Source organism: Salmo salar, chromosome ssa14, assembly GCF_905237065.1.
Source record: "Salmo salar chromosome ssa14, Ssal_v3.1, whole genome shotgun sequence".
Taxonomy (NCBI): domain Eukaryota; kingdom Metazoa; phylum Chordata; class Actinopteri; order Salmoniformes; family Salmonidae; genus Salmo; species Salmo salar.
Window position 1 is genome coordinate 28,692,158 of NC_059455.1, and position 24,354 is coordinate 28,716,511.

General features: G+C 42.5%; 2 protein-coding genes across 2 annotated transcripts in view; both read right to left on the minus strand.

Annotated features, from left to right (window-relative positions):
* Window positions 1–5,238: 5,238 nt before the first annotated feature.
* Window positions 5,239–14,235, minus strand: tbb2a (Tubulin beta-2A chain). The gene is made up of 4 exons (NM_001173873.1): window positions 14,110–14,235; window positions 13,491–13,599; window positions 7,325–7,435; window positions 5,239–6,696 (listed from the first exon to the last, which is right to left on the minus strand). Exons 1-4 carry the CDS (start codon window positions 14,164–14,166, stop codon window positions 5,603–5,605), a joined length of 1,371 nt encoding a protein of 456 aa, NP_001167344.1. The 5' UTR covers window positions 14,167–14,235; the 3' UTR covers window positions 5,239–5,602.
* An 898-nt stretch (window positions 14,236–15,133) lies between these two features.
* LOC106569167 (solute carrier family 22 member 23) overlaps window positions 15,134–24,354 on the minus strand; it is an 89,972-nt gene continuing 80,751 nt past the window's right edge. The window contains exon 10 of the mRNA XM_014140221.2: window positions 15,134–24,161. Coding sequence (XP_013995696.1) covers window positions 22,523–24,161 — 1,639 coding nt within the window. The 3' untranslated portion in view covers window positions 15,134–22,522. The remainder of the gene's footprint in view (window positions 24,162–24,354) is intronic.

A 24,354-nucleotide genomic window follows, 5' to 3' on the forward strand; every position in this document is an offset into this window, starting at 1 on the left:
CACTCCTGTAGTGTTTCAGTGGTTCTTCAGGGGATTTAGAGTGGAAAATCTGTTTTATAGTATCACTCTTATCACACCTTGACATCTTTACATACTGTAGTTCAGATGTTGTCACTGCTCAACCAAAAAAAAACTAAAGATGACTACAAAAGAGGACTTTACAAGTTAACCTGTTTTCAAAAGACACACTGACTCACCTCCCACCACCCACACCCAGAATTCATTGGGAAATCTATTGATTTTCAGAGTTGATCACTGATGTCTGTCAGGAACAATATTATCACAGATGAAGTACCAGAGGAATGTTAAAGGAGTATTTGATTCCATAAGGATGTTAAAACCAGCTGAATTGCTGCTGTGATATGGTGCTGGACTCTTAATTCAGAACAATGTAATGAAAAGTTGGGGGGGGGGTTGCTGTAACAGAAAAAGAATTCTGAAGCTGAATCAATGTCCCACAAGATCACATAATGATGAATGAGTATTTTACACATCAGAACTGACTATAATACCACAGCATAGTAGGCTTATAACATTACTGTTACACCAAAAACACCTCATTTCTAGTGAGATTTTAGGAGCTGAAACTGAATAGTCGCATTTCTTTTATCATGTGGCCAGAACGCAACAGTGTGCGTCACTAGGCAGGATACAGGTATAAATGCTTTGATTGTAACAAAATACAAGACAGGTTCAAAGTTTGTTAAAACCATCTGCTCTAATTCGCTCACGAAACAGTAATTGAAGAATATCTAAATGCATATTTCCAAGAAACTGCTTCAGATCAAACTATTGGCATTTGGACATTTCAGTAATTAAAATGTAAAGAATTATCATTTACGATTGATGGTGATAATGGCCTATTTTGAAATGAGTTATTCCTAACTCAGTGTTTAAGGCTATTAAAATAGAAAAATCAGGCAGACAGGCAATGGGGCATTCAGTTGCTGTTTGATTGAACGTTAGAATGGGTAAAACAAGTCAACTAAACAACTTTGAGCGTGGTATGATCGTCGGGTCCAGGTGCGCCAGATCCAGTTTTTCAGATATGGCTGCCCTCCTGAGTTTTTCACGCATGACGGTGTCTAGAGTTTATCAATAAGGGTGCGACAAACAAAAAATAAACAGTCAGCGGCAGTCCTGTGGACAAGAATAGCTTGTTGATGAGAGAATTTGAAGGAGTGGCCTGCGCGGTCTGCAGATCTCAACCCAATAGAGCAGGTTTGGGATGAGATGTAACGAGCTGTTCGCTGCATTAATGTACCGCTGTCCAATCTGCAGCAACTGTGTGATGCCATCCCGTTAGCATGGACCAACATCCCTGTGGAACGTTTCCGTTGTAGAATACCCTGAAGAATTCAGGCTGTTCTGGAGACAAAGGGGGTCCAACCCGGTACTAGATGGGTGTACCTAATAAACTGTGTATAATACCATGGCATATGCTAACATACATATGAATAATGCAGTACAGTGTTATATATGATGATATTGGTGAGATAAGCAGGAGACCTCACGTAATGTGTGAGATAGGTGACCTGACCTCAGATTTTCTATTCTAAGCTAATTTGACAGACAAGTGACACATACAGTATTACTCCTGTGGTCTGATGTAAAAGACAGGAGACTGATGGTAAGAGGCAAAAGGTAGTAATGTGCATAATCAACACTGGGGTTGCGGCACTTATAGTCTGAGTAAATTCAGACATATTATAGTTACTCTGGGGACACATCTGCATATAACACAATGTCACTTTTGATGTACCTGGAACAGGTTAACATTAGTAAGACAGTGACCCTAACCCTTGTTTTGTTCACACCCCGGCATAACCCAGAAATAAACCTAACCCTAACCCAAGCTTCATGTCCACACCCAGTCTCAACCCTTGCCATAACCTAAGACTGGCCTAACCTGTGGTTTTGAGTCCTCCTGTTGGTTTCCAATGTATCCGTCTCTGCTACGTCCTCCTGGGTAACCACACGTTCTTTCAATGTATGATGTGTTCGACAAGAGCATCTTTCCCCCAGTTGTGTCTGAATTTTCCAAGAAGTGGATAACATTATACTAACATTCTGCGTGGTCAGCCTTTTTAGACGCCTGCTGTCAAAATAGAACAACTTCAGAGTCTTCAAGTATTTATGGACCACAGAGCAATGAAAAAGACAACCGATTTACTGTACCTCTAACAAAGCGGAAACTCTTGAGCCTTGCCAGAGGACCTTTTTGTAAATGATATCAAGCAAATTGAGCAGGTAGAATAAAGGTGTGTAATATTGTGATTAACCAATATGTAAAGATCCTATTAAATCAAATGTATTTATACTGCTCAAAAAAATAAAGGGAACACTTAAACTACACAATGTAACTCCAAGTCAATCACACTTCTGTGAAATCAAACTGTCCACTTAGGAAGCAACACTGATTGACAATACATTTCACATGCTGTTGTGCAAATGGAATAGACAACAGGTGGAAATTATAGGCAATAAGCAAGACACCCCCAATAAAGGAGTGGTTCTGCAGGTGGTGACCATAGACCACTTCTCAGTTCCTATGCTTCCTGGCTGATGTTTTGGTCACTTTTGAATGCTGACGGTGCTTTCACTCTAGTGGTAGCATGAGACGGAGTCTACAACCCACACAAGTGGCTCAGGTAGTGCAGCTCATCCAGGATGGCACATCAATGCGAGCTGTGGCAAGAAGGTTTGCTGTGTCTGTCAGCGTAGTGTCCAGAGCATGGAGGTGCTACCAGGAGACAGGCCAGTACATCAGGAGACGTGGAGGAGGCCGTAGGAGGGCAACAACCCAGGAGCAGGACCGCTACCTTCGCCTTTGTGCAAGGAGGAGCAGGAGGAGCACTGCCAGAGCCCTACAAAATTACCTCCAGCAGGCCACAAATGTGCATGTGTCTGCTCAAACGGTCAAAAACAGACTCCATGAGGGTGGTATGAGGGCCCGACGTCCACAGGTGGGGGTTGTGCTTACAGCCCAACACCGTGCAGGACGTTTGGCATTTGCCAGAGAACACCATGATTGGCAAATTCGCCACTGGCGCCCTGTGCTCTTCACAGATGAAAGCAGGTTCACACTGAGCACGTGACAGACGTGACAGAGTCTGGAGACGCCATGGAGAACGTTCTGCTGCCTGCAACATCCTCCAGCATGACCGATTTGGCGGTGGGTCAGTCATGGTGTGGGGTGGCATTTCTTTGGGGGGCCGCACAGCCCTCCATGTGCTCGCCAGAGGTAGCATGACTGCCATTAGGTACCGAGATGAGATCCTCAGACCCCTTGTGAGACCATATGCTGGTGCGGTTGGCCCTGGGTTCCTCCTAATGCAAGACAATGCTAGACCTCATGTGGCTGGAGTGTGTCAGCAGTTCCTGCAAGAGGAAGTCATTGATGCTATGGACTGGCCTGCCCGTTCCCCAGACCTGAATCCAATTGAGCACATCATGTCTCGCTCCATCCACCAACGCTACGTTGCACCACAGACTGCCCAGGAGTTGGCGGATGCTTTAGTCCAGGTCTGGGAGGAGATCCCTCAGGAGACCATCCGCCACCTCATCAGGAGCATGCCCAGGCGTTGTAGTGAGGTCATACAGGCACGTGGAGGCCAAACACACTACTGAGCCTCATTTTGACTTGTTTTAAGGACATTACATCAAAGTTGGATCAGCCTGTAGTGTGGTTTTCCACTTTCATTTTGAGTGTGACTCCAAATCCAGACCTCCATGGGTTGATAAATTGGATTTCCATTGATTATTTTTGTATGATTTTGTTGTCAGCACATTCAACTATGTAAAGAAAAAAGTATTTAATAAGATTATTTCTTTCATTCAGATCTAGGATGTGTTGTTTAAGTGTTCCCTTTATTTTTTGGAGCAGTGTATATAGCCCTTCTTACATCAGCTGATATCTCAAAGTGCTGTACAGAAACCCAGCCTAAAACCCCAAACAGCAAGCAATGCAGGTGTAGAAGCACGGTGGCTAGGAAAAACTCCCTAGAAAGGCCAAAACCTAGGAAGAAACCTAGAGAGGAACCAGGCTATGAGGGGTGGCCAGTCCTCTTCTGGCTGTGCCGGGTGGAGATTATAACAGCACATGGCCAAGATGTTCAAATGTTCATAAATGACCAGCATGGTCAAATAATAGTAATCATAGTAGTTGTCGAGGGTGCAACAAGTCAGTAACACAAGAGTAAGTGTCAGTTGGCTTTTTCATAGCCAATCTTTGAGAGTATCTCTACCGCTCCTGCTGTCTCTAGAGAGTTGAAAACAGCAGGTCTGGGACAGGTAGCACGTCCGGTGAACAGGTCAGGGTTCCAGCAGGTCTGGGACAGCAGGTCTGGGACAGGTAGCACGTCCGGTGAACAGGTCAGGGTTCCATAGCTGCAGGCAGAACAGTTGGAACTGGAGCAGCAGCACGGGGGACAGGGGACAGCAAGGAGTCATCAAGCCAGGTAGTCTTGAGGCATGGTCCTAGGGCTCAGGTCCTCCGAGAGAGAGAAAGAAAGAAAAAGAGAGAATTAGAGAGAGCATATTTAAATTCACACAGGATACCGGAAAAGACAAGAGAAATACTCCAGATGTGACAGACTGACCCTAGCCCCCCGACACATAAACTACTGCAGCATAAATACTGGAGGCTGAGACAGGAGGGGTCAGGAGACACGGTGGCCCCATCCGATGAAACCCCCAGACAGGGCCAAACAGGTAGGTTATAACCCCACCCACTTTGCCAAAGCACAGCCCCCACACCACTGGAGTGGTTAGGTTTACATGTTCAAAGATTGGCATTATTAGTAAAAAAAAATCTGCCATTGAAAGAGAGTGTCCTATGTCCCCACACATTAAACCCGATGCTCGGATAGTCACCATGTCTGGCCAGCCCTAAATCAGATTTCCTAACTGACAGATCATGATGAAGAGGAATTAACCATAATCTTGGTCTTTCAATCAAAGTCTCTCCTGTCCTAGCCAGACAGAGAAAACAAACCAACACAGTCAAGATGACTCAAGGGATTCACAAGACTATAAAAGTGGTAAGCATCTCTCAAGATAGGTACGGTAATCACATTCCATGCTTACCTTGCATTTTGAAACCAGGAAACAAATCTTCATTTTTCTTATTGTATCTATACATCTTCATTACAGCATGAAAAGTCTGGATTGTTCATTGTATCTCATCTGCTGAATACAATGAGCATTCCCATGAAAAGAAAGCTAACGAGAGTGATATTCATAGGACAGGACCATTTTATTTTGCGACAGAAAATGCATTCTGAGGAAAATGTTACAAAACTCGGTTTCGATAATAGTGTAATGATGTTGTTTTTATTGACATTGACACAGCATGAATTGGAAAATCAATGACATTTATAATACTCACATAATTGTTATGTTTCACTTATGGTCTTCGAGACATATTTGAAGAGCAATGAAATGCAATAGTAGTAGTCTTTAGGCTAAACAGCTACAATATACAGTATCTTGACGCGACAATAACTCATTCTGCGCCTCTATCCTTCCATACCTATTGATCATTTAAAGTGACTGGTGGATATAACATACAGACTGCTGTACTGCTTCTACCCAGCACCCTTCAGTGGCGGACATCATGGTGCTGCTGGACATCCTGATCCGCATCCTCCAACTCGTCTTCCTCGTACTCGCCCACTTCGTCAGCAGTGGCGTCCTGGTATTGCTGGTACTCAGACACCAGATCATTCATGTTGCTCTCAGCCTCAGTGAACTCCATCTCGTCCATACCTTCTCCGGTGTACCAGTGAAGGAAGGCCTTACGGCGGAACATGGCAGTGAACTGCTCAGAGATCCTTCTAAACAGCTCCTGGATTGCCGTGCTGTTACCAATAAAGGTGGCGGACATCTTAAGGCCACGGGGCGGGATGTCGCAGACGGCAGTCTTCACGTTGTTGGGGATCCACTCTACGAAGTAGCTGCTGTTCTTGTTCTGCACGCTCAACATCTGCTCGTCCACCTCCTTCATGGACATGCGCCCGCGGAAGATGGCGGCAACGGTGAGGTAGCGGCCGTGGCGAGGGTCGCAGGCGGCCATCATGTTTTTGGCGTCAAACATCTGCTGGGTCAGTTCGGGCACGGAGAGGGCACGGTACTGCTGGCTCCCCCTGCTGGTCAGAGGGGCAAAGCCGGGCATGAAGAAGTGGAGGCGGGGGAAGGGCACCATGTTGACGGCCAGTTTGCGGAGGTCGGCGTTGAGCTGACCGGGGAAGCGTAGGCATGTGGTGACACCGCTCATAGTGGCCGACACCAAGTGGTTGAGGTCTCCGTAGGTGGGTGTGGTGAGTTTGAGGGTACGGAAACAGATGTCATAGAGAGCCTCGTTGTCGATGCTGAAAGTCTCATCAGTGTTCTCCACCAGCTGGTGGACTGACAGGGTGGCGTTGTAGGGCTCCACCACCGTGTCGGACACCTTGGGTGAGGGCATGACACTGAAGGTGTTCATGATGCGGTCAGGGTACTCCTCGCGGATCTTGCTGATGAGCAGGGTGCCCATGCCAGAGCCGGTGCCCCCTCCCAGAGAGTGGGTGAGCTGGAAGCCCTGGAGGCAGTCACAGTTCTCAGACTCCTTCCTGACTACGTCCAGGACAGAGTCAACCAGCTCGGCTCCCTCTGTGTAGTGGCCTTTAGCCCAGTTGTTACCAGCTCCACTCTGACCTGAAAGACCCATGAAGAACCTGGGTTAGAGACAAAGCATCTTTGTGCTAGTAAACATTTAGCCAGACACATCTAGGAGAATGAAAAGCAAGTCACCAGTAACAAGCATATGCATTGTGTACATTATTTATACATTTCCAGTGAAAGAGAAAATTCCATTCCACTGAAACAACATTGAATAATTTGTATCTAATAAAAGTAGTGTTTTAATCTAATTGTACTGATGTGAGTGTAATCCTACTATACTTTATTCAGTATTATAGGTAAGGTGTCCTGGGGTGGATTTTATTTAGTTCAATATCCCCATCCTGATGAGCACTGCAGCAGTGGCAGTCTGGACTGCATTCTGCTGAGTCACCATGCTGGCTGTGTCTGCCTGACACAACTGCAGAAACGTTGCACAGACAGCACACTGTACATCTATGTGAAAGGTAAACTGAGCTTCGCTTCAAAGGACATGACAGTGAATGCTGACACAGACATGACATGCTTTGGGTCAAAGATGGAAAAGCTGATGAGGACATGAAGATAACCAATTGGGCAAGACAGCACAGACAGATCTGGGACCAGGCTGGGCGAGATAGCACAAAAAGATATGGAATGTGGCTAGATGATAACCACTACTCACCAAAGACAAAGTTGTCTGGTCTGAAGAGCTGGCCGAAGGGCCCGGAGCGTACAGAGTCCATGGTGCCTGGCTCCAGATCCACCAGGATGGCCCGGGGGACAAACTTGTTACCTGTGGGGGGAGGAGAGGCAGGGATATCAGGGTATATCAGATTTAGTGATATCATATATTCACTAGTCAGATTTTGTTGCACAACGGAAACCGTTTACTACCCTGGGTGAGATAGCATGGTGAAGCCACATCAGAGGGCACAACCTACACAGTAAACATTGATTCTGAGGAAATTAACCCAAAAAAGGAAACAGAGGGCAAATACTAGGCATCCCCTGACCATGCTCTCCCGCACAGCTTATTAAACAGAGCAAAGCACAGACTGCCTCTGATTCTCTTTCTCTCTCTCACTCTCTTTCTCTCTCTCTGTTTCGCTCTCTCTCAATTAGCCTCATTTGCAGACTGCAGCAGCTTGCAGCACAGAGAACTTGCTAGCTCCAGTCCAAAGTAGGGAGGGGGAATAAAATGTGCTCTGCAGAATTGATTCAGACCAAGATGGCATCTCCCAGACCAGAATAGAAAGAGGAGTGGGAGGCCCCAGTGCACAACTTAGCAAGAGGACAAGTACATTAGAGTGTCTAGTTTGAGAAACAGATGCCTCATAAGTCCTCAACTGGCAGCTTCATTAAATAGTACCCGCAAAACACAAGTCTCAATGTCAACAGTGAAGAGGCGACTGGGATGCTGGCCTTCTTGGCAGAGTTCCTCTGTCCAGTGTCTGTGTTATTTTGTCCATCTTAATCTTTTCTTTTTACTGGCCAGTCTGAGATATGGCTTTTTCTTTGCAACTCTGCCTAGAAGGCCAGCATCCCTTCTATTCTGGTTAGAGCAAATTTGGTCTGTTCTGTGAAGGGAGTAGTACACAGCGTTGTACGAGATCTTCAGTTTCTTGGCAATTTCTCGGATGGAATAGCCTTCATTTCTCAGAACAAGAATAGACTAATGAGTTTCAGAAGAAAGGTCTTTGTTTCTGGTCATTTTGAGCCTGTAATCGAACCCACAAATGCTGATGCTCCAGATACTCAACTAGTCTAAAGGCCAGTTTTATTGCTTCTTTCATTAGCACCACAGTTTTCAGCTGTGCTAACATAATTGCAAAAGGGTTTTCTAATGATCAATTAGCCTTTTAAAATTATAAACATGGATTAGCTAACACAACGTGCCATTGGAACACAGGAGTGATGGTTGCTGATAATGGGCCTCTGTACGCCTACGTAGAAATTGCATTAAAAAAAATGTTGTTTCCAGCTACAATAGTCATTTACAACATTAACAATGTCTACACTGTATTTCTGATCAATTTGATGTTATTTTAGTGGACTTTTTTATTATTATTATTATTTTTTAAACAAGGACATTTCTAAGTGGCCCCAAACTTTTGAACGGTAGTGTAAATGTATGTTGCAGTTAAAACAGCTCATAAAAGTCTGTCAGTGGTATGAATACTTGGTAGAACTGTAATACAGAAACCAGCTACCCTCTAAATGTAGTGGTGTATATTCTTCAAAAAGTAGTTATTCTACAGGAAATGTTATATATATACAGTACTAGTCAAAAGTTTGAACACAGCTACTCATTCAAGGGTTTTTCTTTATTTTTACAATTTTCTACATTGTAGAATAATAGTGAAGACATCAAAACTATGAAAAACACATGGAATCATGTACAGTTGAAGTCAGAAGTTTTCATACACCTTAGCCAAATACATTTAAACTCAGTTTTTCACAATTCCAGACATTTAAACCTAGTAAAAATTCCCTGTCTTAGGTCAGTTATGATCACCACTTTATTTTAAGAATGTGAAATGTCAGAATAATAGTAGAGAGAATGATTTATTTCAGCTTTATTTATTTCATCACATTCCCAGTGGGTCAGAAGTTTACATACACTCAATTAGTATTTGGTAGCATTGCCTTTAAATTGTTTAACTTGGGTCAAACGTTTCGGGAAGCCTTCCACAAGCTTCCCACAATAAGTTGGGTTTGGCCCATTCCTCCTGACAGAGCTGGTGTAACTGAGTCAGGATTCTAGGCCTCCTTGCTCGCACATGCTTTTTCAGTTCTGCCCACAAATTTTCTATAGGATTGAGGTCAGGGCTTTGTGATGGCCACTCCAATACCTTGACTTTGTTGTCCTTAAGCCATTTTGCCACAACTTTGGAAGTATGCTTGGGGTCATTGTCCATTTGAAAGACCCATTTGCGACCAAGCATTAACTTCCTGACTTGTATTGAGATGTTGCTTCAATATATCCACATAATGTTCCTACCTCATGATGCCATCTATTTTGTGAAGTGCACCAGTCCCTCCTGCAGCAAAGCACCCCGAAAACATGATGCTGCCACCCCTGTGCTTCACGGTTGAGATGGTGTTCTCAGCTTGCAAGCCTCCCCCTTTTCCCTCCAAACATAACGATGGTCATTATAGCCAAACAGTTCTATTTTTGTTTCATCAGACCAGAGGACATTTCTCCAAAAAGTACGATCTTTGTCCCCATGTGCAGTTACAAACCGTAGTCTGGCTTTTTTATGGCGGTTTTGGAGCAGTGGCTTCTTCCTTGCTGAGCGGCCATTCAGGTTGTGTCAATATAAGACTAATTTTACTGTGGATATAGATACTTTTGTACCTTTTTCCTCCATTATCTTCACAAGGTCCTTTGCTGTAGTTGTGGGATTGATTTGCACGTTTTGCACCAAAGTACGTTCATCTCAAGGAGACAGAATGTGTCTCCTTCCGAGCAGTAAGACAACTGCGTAGTCCCATGGTATTTAAACTTGCATACTATTGTTTTTACAGATTAACATGGTACCTTCAGGCGTTTGGAAATTGCTCCCAAGGATGAACCAGACTTGTGGAGGTCTACAATTTTTTTTCTGATTTCTTTTGATTTTCCCATGATGTCAAACAAAGAGGCACTAAGTTTGAAGGTAGGCCTTGAAATACATCCAAAGGTACACCTCCAATTGACTCAAATGATGTCAATTAGCCTATCAGAAGCTTCTAAAACCGTGACATCATTTTCTGGAATTTTCCAAGCTGTTTATGTAAACTTCTGACCCACTGGAATTGTGATACAGTGAATTATAATGAAATAACCTGTCTGTAAACAATTCTTGGAAAAATGACTTGTGTCATGCACAAAGTAGATGTCCTAACCGACTTGCAAAAACTATCGTTTGTTAATAAGAAATGTGTGGAGTGTTTTATGAGTTTTAATGGCTGTATGTAAACTTCCGACTTCAACTGTAGTAACCAAAAAAGTGTTAAACAAACCAAAATATATTTTATATTTGAGATTCTTCAAAGTACCAATCCTTTGCCTTGATGACAGCTTTGCACACTCTTGGTATTCTCTCAACCAGCTTCATGAGGTGGATTTCAATGGCTTTCAATTAACAGGTGTGCCTTATTAAAAGTCAATTTGTGGAATTTCTTTCCTTCTTAATGTGTTTGAGCCAATCAGTTGTGTTGTGACAAGGTAGGGTTGGTATACAGAAGATAGCCCTATTTGGTAAAAGACCAAGTCCACATTATGGCAAGAACAGCTCAAATAAGCAAAGAGAAATTACAGTCCATCATTACTTTATGACAATCTGGAAAATGTTAAGAACTTTGAAAGTTTCTTCAAGTGCAGTCACAAAAACCATCAAGCGCTATGATGAAACTGGCTCTCATGCGGACCGCCACAGGAAAGGAAGACCCAGAGTTACCTCTGCTGCAGAGGATAAGTTCATTAGAGTTAACTGCACCTCAGATTGCAGCCCAAATAAATGCTTCACAGATGGTTTGGGATGAGTTAGACCGCAGAGTGAAGGAAAAGCAGCCAACAATTGCTCCGCATATGTGGGAACTCCTTCAAGACTGTTGGAAAATCATTCCTCATAAAGCTCGTTGAGAGAATAACAAGAGTGTGCAAAGCTGTCATCAAGGCAAAGGGTGGTTACTTTGAAGAATCTCAAATATAAAATATATTTTGATTTGTTTAACACTTTTTTGGTTACTACATGATTCCATATGTGTTATTTCATAGTTTTAAATTCTACACTATTATTCGACTATGTAGAAATAGTAAAAATAAAGAAAAACCCTTGAATGAGTAGGTATGTCTAAACTTTTGACTGGTACTATATAGTACCAGTCAAAAGTTTAGACATACCTACTCATTCAAGGGTTTTTCTTTATTTTTACTATTTCTACATAGTCGAATAATAGTGTAGAATTTAAAACTATGAAATATATATATATATATGTGTGTGTGTGTGTGTATGTGCAACTTTATGTGGTATTTGGGTTGCTATAACATTGGTTTGAAGTGACTTTGAAGATTTGTAAGCATTCTACCATAGCCCCTGCCATTCCCATTGTTTCACTAGGAGCAATGCTAATTCTGGCTGTGGGGTAAGTAAATAAAGAAAAGTAAGCCATGTTTTTGGTCATTGTCTCTCAGGATCAATGGATTAATCACTTTTTGTGAATACAATTAAGTATATTTAAATGTTGTTGTACTGCCCCTTAAATGGCAGTCGTTTTTTACCACATAAATTTGACAAAATTTGAATTTAGTTCAAAAATCTAAAAACTAAAAGATACTACAATCCAATGACGGTCAATCTACTTTTTAGTACTTTGTTGTTTGGAAAAAAGCTGCACATTATTTAAGGGAAATGTTTTTATTTTTGTTTTCCAGAACATTCAAATTAACTGTAATTTTGCAAATATAACCGTCTGTTTAGTTATTTTTTTTATTTCAGATAACATTATTTACATGTCTAATGTTTTGATAAGAACTAAGTATATATTTGCTATGACGGTTGCTTTTTCCAATAGATTATTCTTGGGGACAATGACCCTAGTTGGTAATCCATTTATATAAAATATGTTGGTAGTATGAGGGTTAAAGTGCTGCTATACACATCTCTCTATGAATCAGTGCCTTGTTATTTTAGGAAACTTTTTATTGATGAATGCACAATGCATGTACAATAATGGATGGCAGAGTTGCTCACAGACATGCAAGCTCAATTTACGCCTGACAACAGTGAAATGAGAGGGATCAATACTGCTTAGCATTTGCACACACTGGAAATAGGATCAGAGCTAACCACAGGACATGTAGGCCGCATAGGCCCCAGGTTCTGCAGCCTGGTTGGTTTGGCAAAGGAGACTGACTGCTCAGTATGGCAAAGTGCCGGAGACAAAGGATGGGATGCTGCACGGCAATGACCTTCAAATCCCTGGCTAATAAAAATCAGACCGACACACAGACAGCAGACAAACATTAGGGTTGGGTCGGTTTTACAGAGACTGCAGATGTATACCCGACCCCCGATGTAGAGATAGATATAGAATTTGCTGTTTGATTGTTTATTTCACTTTTGTTTATTATCTATTTCACTTGCTTTGGCAATGTAAACATAAGTTTCCCATGCCAATAAATTCCATTGAATGTAAAATAGTGAGATAGAGGGAGAGAGAGAGGATAGAGGGAGAGAGAGAAAGAAATATGTGATACAGGGAGAGAAATAACAAGAGAGGGAGGGAGGGAGGGAGATTGGCAGGTACCTGCTGCTGTCCTCCCCCCTGCCCTGCCAGAGAGGGATGGAGGGAGGGAGGGAGATTGGCAGGTACCTGCTGCTGTCCTCCCCCCTGCCCTGCCAGAGAGGGATGGAGGGAGGGAGGGAGATTGGCAGGTACCTGCTGCTGTCCTCATCCCCTGCCCTGCCAGAGAGGGATGGAGGGAGGGAGGGAGATTGGCAGGTACCTGCTGCTGTCCTCTCCCCTGCCCTGCCAGAGAGGGATGGAGGGAGGGAGGGAGGGAGATTGGCAGGTACCTGCTGCTGTCCTCATTTCCCCTGCCCTGCCACAGGGCCCACTGCACCCAGACAGATATTATGGTTACAATGTCACATACTCAGTTTGGATTAGAGCATGACTGCAAATCAAATGAGGTCTGCAGTTTTTTTCACCAGGGAATATTGATTTACTTTTGTTTTCATTTGGGGGAAAGCCAAGTGATATTACAGTGTGCTTATGGTTTATTATTTTCTTTAAGCAATTGTTCAGATGCATGCAGAGATTACTTCATGCCCAGTCCAGACAAATAGATGTATATATACCGGATGCTTCATTGTAGTACACGTTAATCCGCTCCAGCTGCAGGTCACTGTCACCTTGGTAACTTCCGGTGGGGTCGATGCCGTGTTCGTCACTTATGACCTCCCAGAACTGAGAATGGGACAGAGATGTAGGTACTGCAACTTTGATGTTTAAAGGTTTGAACTAAGAGATAAATACGATTTTCTGTGCTCTGTCTATAACCTGTTCAAGACACATGGAAAAATACCGAACGGTCTTTGTGCGTAGCCCTATCCCTATTGCGCATGGTGATAGCGTGACTCATCGGCCCCGCAGATGCGCAACACCACTGCAGACACTTTGCCTCCTAGCCCAAGTCCATAGGACCACACCCATATCAATCGAATAGCATCTAATATTTCTAAATAAATTAAATACTAATTTCTATAACACATTAGGCCCAAAATATTCTACCAAAATACTGGATGGGTATTTGGGAATTTAATGTCTTGGAAAATGCGTTGCGACATAGGCCTATTTTAAATAAAGTTACATGGGCGAAAAAAGCATGCAGGTCTCAACATTTCAAACATCTAACAAAAAAGTTATTGCTCTATAACAACCACTGCGTCAGTATACAAATATAAACATGCTACCTACTTTGGCACCAATCTGGTTTCCACATTGCCCGGCCTGGATATGAACAATCTCCCTCATGATGATGCCTTGTGGGTGCAAGCAGACAGCAGCCTTTTGTCTCAGCTAACACCGATGTCCTCAACCTCGTTACTACCCCTGCATGTGTCGCCTCTCAGCAGTTTTTACATTACTAGGGTGAGCGGTGAGCTCAGGGAGAGTCATCATGTTGATGCTGGGTGACGTCACACCGGCGCTGCATCCCAATCTCGCGCACCAGCATATCAGCGAGCAACGTCTGATGCAGTGGACCGGTGGACTGGTTGAGGATGCTGCTGCATCACTTTTAATCTAAAACATGGCGCAAATTGTTATTATTTGCCAAGTTAAGGAAATGCAACTTCATTGTTCATAAATATCCCCTTGTTCAATGTAAGATAGGCATTGTGCCCACCGTCTAGCTTGTCTTCCTGCATCTGCTTCAGTGTACATTATGTCCAATAGAGGTCAGTTTGGAGCTCTGCAACTACATCATCCACAATGTTGTCAATGCCATTCTCAAGACAGAAATATTCGTTTTTATTGATCACTTGTTTACTAGAGAGGGGAGTAGTTTCCCCTAGGAGCATATTTACAGGGTATTGAGGTATTGTATGACATCATACAACAGGAAGTGGTTCAAATCAGAGTTTTCCAAGCAGAGAAATATATTAGCAGCATCAGTGGGTTAATAGCTGGTTTAGTAGAATGGTCTTATCATTTAAAGATCAATAATTAAAAAAAATACTGAACCAGAGTTATGGAATGACTGTGTAGCACAGTAGTATAGCAACATTCAGCCTCAATTCAATAAGCAAGTGATATATTGAAAACTGATCCTCAACATATAGCATCAACACACTTTATGCCCATGTCATGATCTTGGGATAGAGAAGACATCAACTGGTAAAACACGGGAAAACTCAAACACCTCAAGATTCAGTATCAAGAGGTGGCTTGAAAATAGTCTGAAGAACAATTAACTCAACAAAGACCCAGGAATACATCATTCATCAATAAATAGTGAAGTTTATTACAACGTCACGTGGCTTATATACAAGTGCATTATTCAAAATCCCCAAATAAAAATGTAACTGGTACAGTCTGGGATATTTACATTCATTCATTCAAATCTTGCACCAACAGAAACTCTGCGCCATATTGGGGTTATTTTTCATTTCACCAATATAGCTGTTTGGTTGCATGTAGGATGAGGGAAGATTTGATCAGTTGACCTGATTTGTCCAGATAAAAACCCTTTCCAAACCACTGTATGATGGCACAACCTATGAACAACCCATGAACCTAGAGAAAATCATCTTTACCTGAATGTATTCTATGGTCTATCTACTTTTACTGTTTTACTATAGGCACTCTCCAAGCCATCACCCTACTCTTACCATACACTAGCGCCTGGTGCTGACTTTGCTATTACATATGAAATCTGAGACTGTAATGTAAGGTTGCAATGTGTTGTATTGTGACATTTTAATATAAGAGTATCTGCTAAATGACCAGAATGCAAATTAAAAATGTTAATGTAATTTTACATGTGAGGTTACACCATTTGTTCCTGTGTGTGTCAGTTCATGTGTGTATCAGCTAACCAATGAGACGGTGAGGTTGCATTTCAGGAAATGGGGGGTGAGAACTACTGTATCTACAGCTGCAGATGATATCCTCTTTAACATCTGTAAGATTGACCTATTTTGTTGTTCCAGTGTGAATAGACAGTACAGTGACAGACTGTACAGTAAAGTAAGTGTATTGTATTGTACATATACAACATGTCGAGTCTGTTATTGAAGTGATAGAGTGCTCAGACAGACTGTGTGTTCACAACAGCAGCCTCCTCACATCACAGCTAGCCAAACGAGCTAATCGGACTGGGGTGAAGTTGCCCCTAGACACTGATCTTAGGTCAGTTTAGCATTTTCCCAACCAATGGTTAAGTTTAGGATCGGGGGAGGGGAAGCTGATCCTAGATCTGTAACTGGGGAAATCTGGGGAAACTTTACTCCTGAGTTAACTACTCTGAGTTGGCAGGACACCAGGATACGTTGTGCTTTGAGGCCTAGGGTGTATTGGAGATTAAAGAAGTGAATAGGCCCATATAGGGGTGTACTGAAGTTTAACTTGTTTCACATATCCTTTCTACATCATGCTTGAGTCTTGTGAACAGGGTGGATGTAGTATTAGGAATTAATCTCACAAGAAAATAATATCTTCTTTAACAGCGTGCTTATTTACCAGGAAATAACCAGAGAATGAACATAAAGTATGTTATTACATGTTTAGTATTTACATAGTTATTTTTTACATCCATAGAAACACATGACAGTATGTGTTGTGATGACTACTGTATGATTAGTGTACAGTAGAGTGATCATATTGGCTGCTATTGCATCATACACAACACTTTGGACACCTCCAAAGCCATTGTATTTTCCTGGTTAAATACATAGTAATAAACACACTATATAAGAATGTGGACTCCATGGCATTTGACATCAATCAATGAGATTTGAAAAGAAGCTTTACAATAAATTTGTGATGTTGTATTTGTAAACAGTGGCAAATTGACACAGATCTCTGCACAATTGGATGTAGTAGCCTTATTAGTGAACTGACAGCCAACATATTGTTTGTTGGGTATATACTATTGTCAACAGTCAGTCAATCACAGATGTTGGTAAAGCATGATGTTGACACTAGCCATTTGGGTTTTAAAAAGAAGAAGAAAGCTCCTCATATATTTCAATTTTAATAAAAATAATCAAAGATGTTTGTTGTTTTTTACAGTCAAGAGATCACAGCATTTCTCTATCATGTCTGTATTGATTACAATTAAATAAGTACTTAATGTTAATGATTGTTAATATTTTGAAGTAAAACCCCAACAAAAACAGAGAGGGGTAAGCCTACATTTCAAAATGTAGCAGAATTTTTGTCAATATCACAAGAATATCATTTTTGCATACTTTTGTGAAATGAAAATATTTTCTGGTATATTTTTCAAGGGAATATACAAAAAATATTTTTACTACAACAAATATGCAAATTACACATACACAATACACACAAGATGGTGGCAATGACAGATATATTTGACAAAATACTTTTGTCATTCATGTGTCCATTTCAGAGTGATAGCTCTTCTGTCTTTTTAGGTAACATTTGAACATCACTTCTTTGTTTCGTGGAAAAGTTCACATTTTTGTTTACATGCTCTGTCCCCATAGCAAAGGATAAAGTGCCACTTACATTCACACAAATAATGGTGACAGTGCCGGCTAGCTGTATACACTAAGGACACGCCCCTTGAGATTATAGTGGAAATCTTTTTTCTTTTTTTGTAATCAAGCTCAACATCAGTAGCACAACAACATTAAGTATGCAATTTTATCTACAATATCACGTTTACAAGATCCATTGCATACAGTACAATTCATTTCATTTATGAAAAGAGTGGAAAAATAAAAAGATGACGCTTCAGTCCCATGAAACGGGGAAATAGTAAAAAAAAAAATGAAAATGTTTCACTTTCAGGACCGCACCGTCAATAATCACAACATAGCCCTATAGGACCAACTGACCCCTCACTTAAACCACATCACTGGTAAAGCTCTCCTTTTCTACTGTCTATTCAGACATAAACAGTCTATTGTCTTTTTAACTTTGGAGCATGCCTCTTCAGTTCAAGTCATTCTCTCCTTCTCTCTAACTTTTCATACACACATGCTTGTATTACACTAAGGACTGAAGTCTTGAGATGTTTCACTTGTGATTTTAACTCATTGTCTAATACATCAAAATACCTCCAATACTTGTCTTTATTGCCCTTCGATTGGCAGTTCATTCGGGCAGCAAAATTTACTTTTGGTTTTTCATGTTTGGCAAATTGCTCTTTTCCCTACACAGAATCCAATTGGTTTCTGGGTACTAATTTCAGCGACAACAAGAACAATTAGGAGAAATCTGGCACTGTTGACATTCAAAATTCTGCTTTGTATTCTTGAAGTATTTTTTTCTACATGATAAGGCAATTGTACATCATCAAACACATTGGACATACATCTAAGTCTGCAGCTGAGGCAAATGTACAGTCAAATGTTTTTTTTTTGTGGTATTTATGGAATCTCCAACTAACCTTTGGGATAAAGGATTCTAAATGGAGTTTTGGCTGGTAGTCTCTGTCTAAAATTACATTCAGATTCCCCCAACAACAACAACGTCACACGCTGACGACGTCATAATTATTGACAGTTTCAGACTGTGGCTGAGTAAAGGACAGTTCAACATTTTCGAGGTGTCCTAAAAAAATGCCACCCCCATCCTCAAAGTAAAAAATATTTTCACACCACACTCCCCTTGTACTGTAAAACATAATTGCACACCGTCCTCCCTCATAGAATTAACTCTAAATAATGTTTGCGACCACAAATAACAATAACTATAGTGACCCTGTGTCTATAAATGTGACTTTTCCACTTCATCATGCTTTTGTGGCACAGTCGATGCAATGCAGGGCTACGGGCCAGAAGGTTGAGAGTTTGCCGACCACCATGGACAGAGCTAACGCTCCCGGCCTGTTTCATTAGACCTACACCACAATCAGAGCAAGCTGCAATGACCAGCTAGGTGGAAATCAGATTTTCAAAATGTTGATGCCATATTTAAGCAATAAGGCTCGAGGGGGTGTGGTATATGGCCAAAATACCACAGCTAAGAGCTGTTCTTATGCACAACGAAACGCGGAGTGCCTCAATACAGCCATTAGCCACGATATATTGGCCATATACCAATAACCCTGAGGTGCCTTATTGCTATTATAAACTGGTTACCAGCGTAATTAGAACAGTACAAATATTCTTTCTTGTCATACCCATGGTATACAGTCTGATATACCACGGCTTTCAGCCAATCAGCATTCAGGGCTCCAACCACCCGGTTTATAATTATATAAAATATATGCAACAAATTTTCCACCAACAGGTCTCTGTGCCAATTGACAACAACCAATAAGCAAATTATACTGACTTCGGCTGCTTCAACATCATGATTTGCGTTTTTCAACACCACAATCTGGACAGTTTGGATGCCTGAATAAAATGTTGGACAAATGTACGCAGGTAGTCTACAGGAGACTTTTGAAGTAGCTTAATCAGATTCAAATATTGTGACTGGTTGTGTTTATGCCACACATAAAAGGTAATGCATTTTAAAAGTTAAATTACAAATATTTAGGCTATATTGAAGTGTTAGGTTCTAGGTGCGCGAGGAATAGTTGCTCGGATCGGAGAGGAGGCAGAGCACGCATGACGCTTTCCTGAACAACTGGGCCTGCTGGGAGCATATGTGATCACATTATTATAGCACGACTTAGGAGAATGATGATCCGCAACAGACAGCGCATCTCAGTATCAGAACTTAAAATAAAGCCAGAATGGCCTGCTACTGTGTATTTCTAGACCAGGGGTCTCCAACCTTTTCTAGCACGAAAAGCTTAAAAATGTAATGCGTCTCGAGTTACACATTTTTTCAAGCTTTCAAATAGGCACATTCTTCCTTTTCTCCTCTCCCCTGCAATTATTCGCCAGGTCCTTAGTGTACAAGATAATGTTTTCTGTGAATATACCTGGTAAAATAATGGTTAATGAACAACTCTAAAGGGGGCCCTTATAAAATAATTTTAATTTAAAAAAATTAAATAATTTTCCCCAAAATATGTTGAATATTTTCCCAAATTAAGTTCTTAGTAAAAAAGAAATTGTGGGTTTTGATTAAAACAATTTAAAACTCAAAATTACAATAACAGTTCATTAAGAAACAACAAAATTGTATGTTCTGAGTCCATGTCAATGCTTAAAAAAAATGTAGGACTGGAAAAAACGAACAAATTGATATTTGAGTGTAATTCCCCTTTAGTTCCACATCTGGCCCTTTAATTGCACAAATGAGGAATGTGCCGTCTAATGTGCCGGTCTAGCGATGGTTCTGTACTGCTGCTACTCATTTCATGGCGAAGTTTATGAAGTTTATGAACGCAAAAATTGTTGTTTCCATGTTTCATGAGCTGAAATAAAAGATCCCAGACATTTTCCATACGAACAAAAATATTATTTCTCTAAAATGTTATGCACACATCTGTTTACTTCCCTGTTAGTGAGCATTTCTAATTTGCAAAGATAATCCATCCACCTGACAGGTGTGGCATATCAAGAAGCTGATTAAACAGCAAGATCATTACACAAGTGCACCTTGTGCTGGGGATAATACAAGGCCACTCTAAAATGTGCAGTTTTGTCACGCAACACAATGCCACAGATGTCTCAAGTTTTGAGGGAGCAAGCAATTGGTATACTGACCACAGGAATTTCCACCTGTTACCAGAGAAATTAATGTTCATTTCTCTACCATAAGCCACTTCCAACATCGTTTTAGAGAATTTGGCAGTACGTCCAAGAGGCCTTACAACTGAGTGCCCCATGGTGGCAGTGGGTTATGGTATGGGCAGGCATAAGCTACGGAAAACGAACACAGTTGCATTTTATCAATGGCAATTTGAATGCACAGAGATACCGTGACGAGATCCTGAGGCCCATTGTGGTGCCATTCATCTGCCGCCATCACCTCATGTTTCAGCATGATAATGCATGGCCCGTGTCGCAAGGATCTGTGCACAATTCCTGGAAGCTGAAAATGTCCCAGTTCTTCCATGGACTGCCTACTCACCAGACATGTCACTCACTGAGCATGTTTGTGATTCTCTGGATCGAAGCGTACAACAGCGTGTTACAGTTCCCGACAATATCCAGTAACCTTGCACAGCCATTGAAGAGGAGTGGGACAACATTCCACAGGCCACAATCAACAGCCTGATCAACTCTATGTGAAGGACATGTGTCATGCTGCATGAGGCAATGGTGGTCACACCAGATAATGACTACTTCTCTTATACACGCCTCTACCTTTAAATTAAAAAGAAATACATCTGTGACCAACAGATGCATATCTGTATTCCCATTCATGTGAAATCCATAGATAAGCCTAATGAATTTATTTAAATTGACCGATTTTCTTATATGAACTGTAACTCAGTAAAATCTTCGAAATGGTTGCATGTTACATTTATATTGTTGTTCAGTGTAGACACAAATTATATACTTACTCATAATTTACTTCTGACAGGTAAGCCTACTTTGCAGTCAACATTTGATTGAGAAGGCTTTGGGGAAACCCACAAGACAGTTATCACATCAACTGGCTCCACATGAAGTGATAGACAAACACGTGCATCACACAGACAGACCGGGGCAATATTGCTGGAAAATTAATTGGCAGATATTGTATTACGTTTGGCTTTTTAGGCCATTAGTGGCTAACCTGGGGTGGGATAATGCCAATGTTGCGTTGATTAGACAGTAGCTGGGAAGCTGCGGTGTCTGATACATGAGAGATTTGTTTATGAGTTTGCGGTGGACCATGTGAAAATTGCATGTACTTTCAGAATTGTTTGGCGAGCAACTCATAGGTGGACTCAGAGCTACTGGAGCTGTTGGAGACCCTTGTTCTAGATCTTATAAACTGTCGAGCGTAGACCAACAACTGAGCCAAATGGAATGAAATATTATTTAAATGACATTTTCACTGCAGTTCACAGCCTAGAGTAAAATGTACTCACTTGAAAGCAATAATGTGTTCTAGGCTAGTCTAGGTAGGATAATTGTATAGTCCCTAAACAAGATTTACAGTATAGGGGAGATTTTTGAGCTGCATGTCTCATGTCTTCACTGTTCTTTCATGCGCAATGACGCACCTGGTCTCTGCTGATATTGGTGCAGATTTGAATGATATATGTGTGATATTGCAGTTATTGCAGATCTGGTAGTGACTATTGTCACTATGAAAGGTGGATAGAGGGCAGGATAGACAGACTGGTAGACTATATTGGCCTGTGGTATAGTTAATGTGTGGAAAAGTGCAGTGCATAATGGAACCTCCAAAACACCTTGATATAGGGGAGGTGCATGCAAGCAGATGATAGAAGAAATCATATAGTAAAACCTACAAATAGGGTGAATGTAAACCCGGGGGAAAAACGCATTGCCCTCCCAGTAAATTTCGAACCGTCCCTAACCACTCATCACTGTCACCACAGCCGGTCCCCCTGTCCTGTTCTCTGGCCGCTCCCAGTAAGATGTATGACCAAAAAAACTTGGCCCAAGCTCAAGCTGTTACCCTCCTGTCTGTCGCTGGCAGTCTCCCTAAAGAGCAGCTGAAATATCTGAGGCCTGATAGGCCAGTTAGTGACCCCTGTCATGTGACATGGGTGTCCAGGGCTTCTTCCTCCATGAGGGAGGGGCCCACCTCCTTGTTCCACAGGTGGAGCCTTGGATCATGAAGACGCCACCCCGTTGACAGCGCTGTTTTCTGAGATGACACAGTCCATTACGGGGAGGATACCTGAGTCTATTGGGGAGGAGATGGTGCAGTCCATTATTGTGGAAGCAGGGGCTGCCTCTGTTGTTTCAGTGTCTGTTATGTTGGGGAGAAGTGAGTCTATGAAAAGCGGAGTGGTAGAGTCCAATGTAAGGTGTTGAACAATGTCTGTGATGGGGAGAGTGGTAGAGTCCACAGTGAGGGGGTGAACAGTGTCTATGACAGGGGGAGTGGAAGAGTCCACTGTTGTTGGGATATGAACTGAGTCAATGGGTGGCAGTGGTGGTGGTAGGGGGGTGGGGTGATGAACAGGGGAATGAGCTACGACAGGGGAAGAGGGAGAGACAACAACATCATTAACACATGAAGAGTCCAACTCTGGAGTATGGACAGAGTCTGTGACAGGGGGAATGGTACAGTCTGAATTATGGGTAGGAGGAGGGGGGAGTTTGCCATCTACAGAGTCTATTAGAATGGGAATGATCGAATCTGTGGTGATGGGGTCAGTAGAATCAATAGAAGTGGTACGGTCCGCCAAGGGGAGAAGGGGAACAGTGTCATTGATGACAGTAGGGGAGGGTGTTGGAGAAGGGGGGATAGGGACAATTACAGGGTGAGTGGTAGAGCCCAAGGTACAAGGAGTTTCTATGACAGGGGGAATGGTAGAGTCCAATGTAGGGGTGGTTTCTATAACAGGGGGGACGATAGACTCCAATGTAGGGGTGGTTTTTATGACAGGGGGAGGGGTGTAAGTGGAGGTAGAGGATGAATCAAGTACTGGTGGAGTGGTTGAGTCCAATGAAGAGATAGGATGGGTTTCAATAACAGGGGGAATGGTGTTGACCAAGATGGAGGTAGGGAGGTCTTCTGTATCAGTGGCAGTGGTAACGTCCTTAGTTGGGGAGGGAGCTGTCTCATCCTCAACAATGAAAATGGATTCATGGGCAACATAATTAATGAGGGGTATATCAGTTGAATCTTCAGTGGACTTCAGATTGGAGGGAGTGAGGGCACTATTTCTAGGTGTGGAAGATAACAGGTGCTCTTTACTAGGCAGTACAACGCCTGCCTTATCTAGGGCCGCCATAGGAGTACCAGATGGGAGCGTAACGGATCGCCCATTGAGGTCTTTCTTAACCAGGGGCACGCTATCAGGATCAGGCTGGAATGACGTCAACTCTGTGGCGGGGGGCGCCAAAATATCTATAAACGACGGTGCCGTGAGGTCAACAGCGGAGGATGCCTTGGAGTCCATGGTGAAGACGGTGGTGGCGGCCGCCTCGTGCAGTGGCGTGTCGTGGACCCGGGTGTAGTCCCTGCTGCTCTCCGACTGGGCCAGGAGGAGGCGCTGTTCCCCAGGCTTTCTGGGGGGCAACAGGGGTTGGCGGGTGTAACACTCCCCGTCGGCCAGGGTCTCGGGCAGGGGCTGGTAGCGCGTCTCGGGGAGGAGGAGAATGCAGATGATGCAGATGAGGGTGCAGCAGGCGAAGATGATGTGGTGGAGGAAGTAGCCCTTCTGATTGTGCAGCTCCATGATGGGGGCGGTCAGCATGCCGAAGCCAGCGCTGGCTAGTACCAGGCCCAGACCACCACCCCTATGGAGAGAGAGACAAGGAACGTCATGTCAGTCATCACTTCTGAAGTCTACACATCTACACCCAATCTCAAACCCACCCTTGCCCCCTACTCTCCTAGGCAGCTCTCATGTAGATTTGAGAAGATACAGACCACCACGCCTACAAAGGGAGACATGGAACGTCAGTTAGGAAGTCACCATATCTGAAGCAC

Coding starts and splice junctions, on each gene's coding strand:
- tbb2a (NM_001173873.1), bottom strand. CDS start 14,166: ATGAGGGAGATTGTTCATATCCAGGCCGGGCAATGTGGAAACCAGATT. Junction 13,600..14,109: donor GAAACCAGATTGGTGCCAAA/GTAGGTAGCATG, acceptor TCCCATTCTCAG/TTCTGGGAGGTCATAAGTGA. Junction 7,436..13,490: donor GTACTACAATGAAGCATCCG/GTATATATACAT, acceptor CTCCCCCCACAG/GTAACAAGTTTGTCCCCCGG.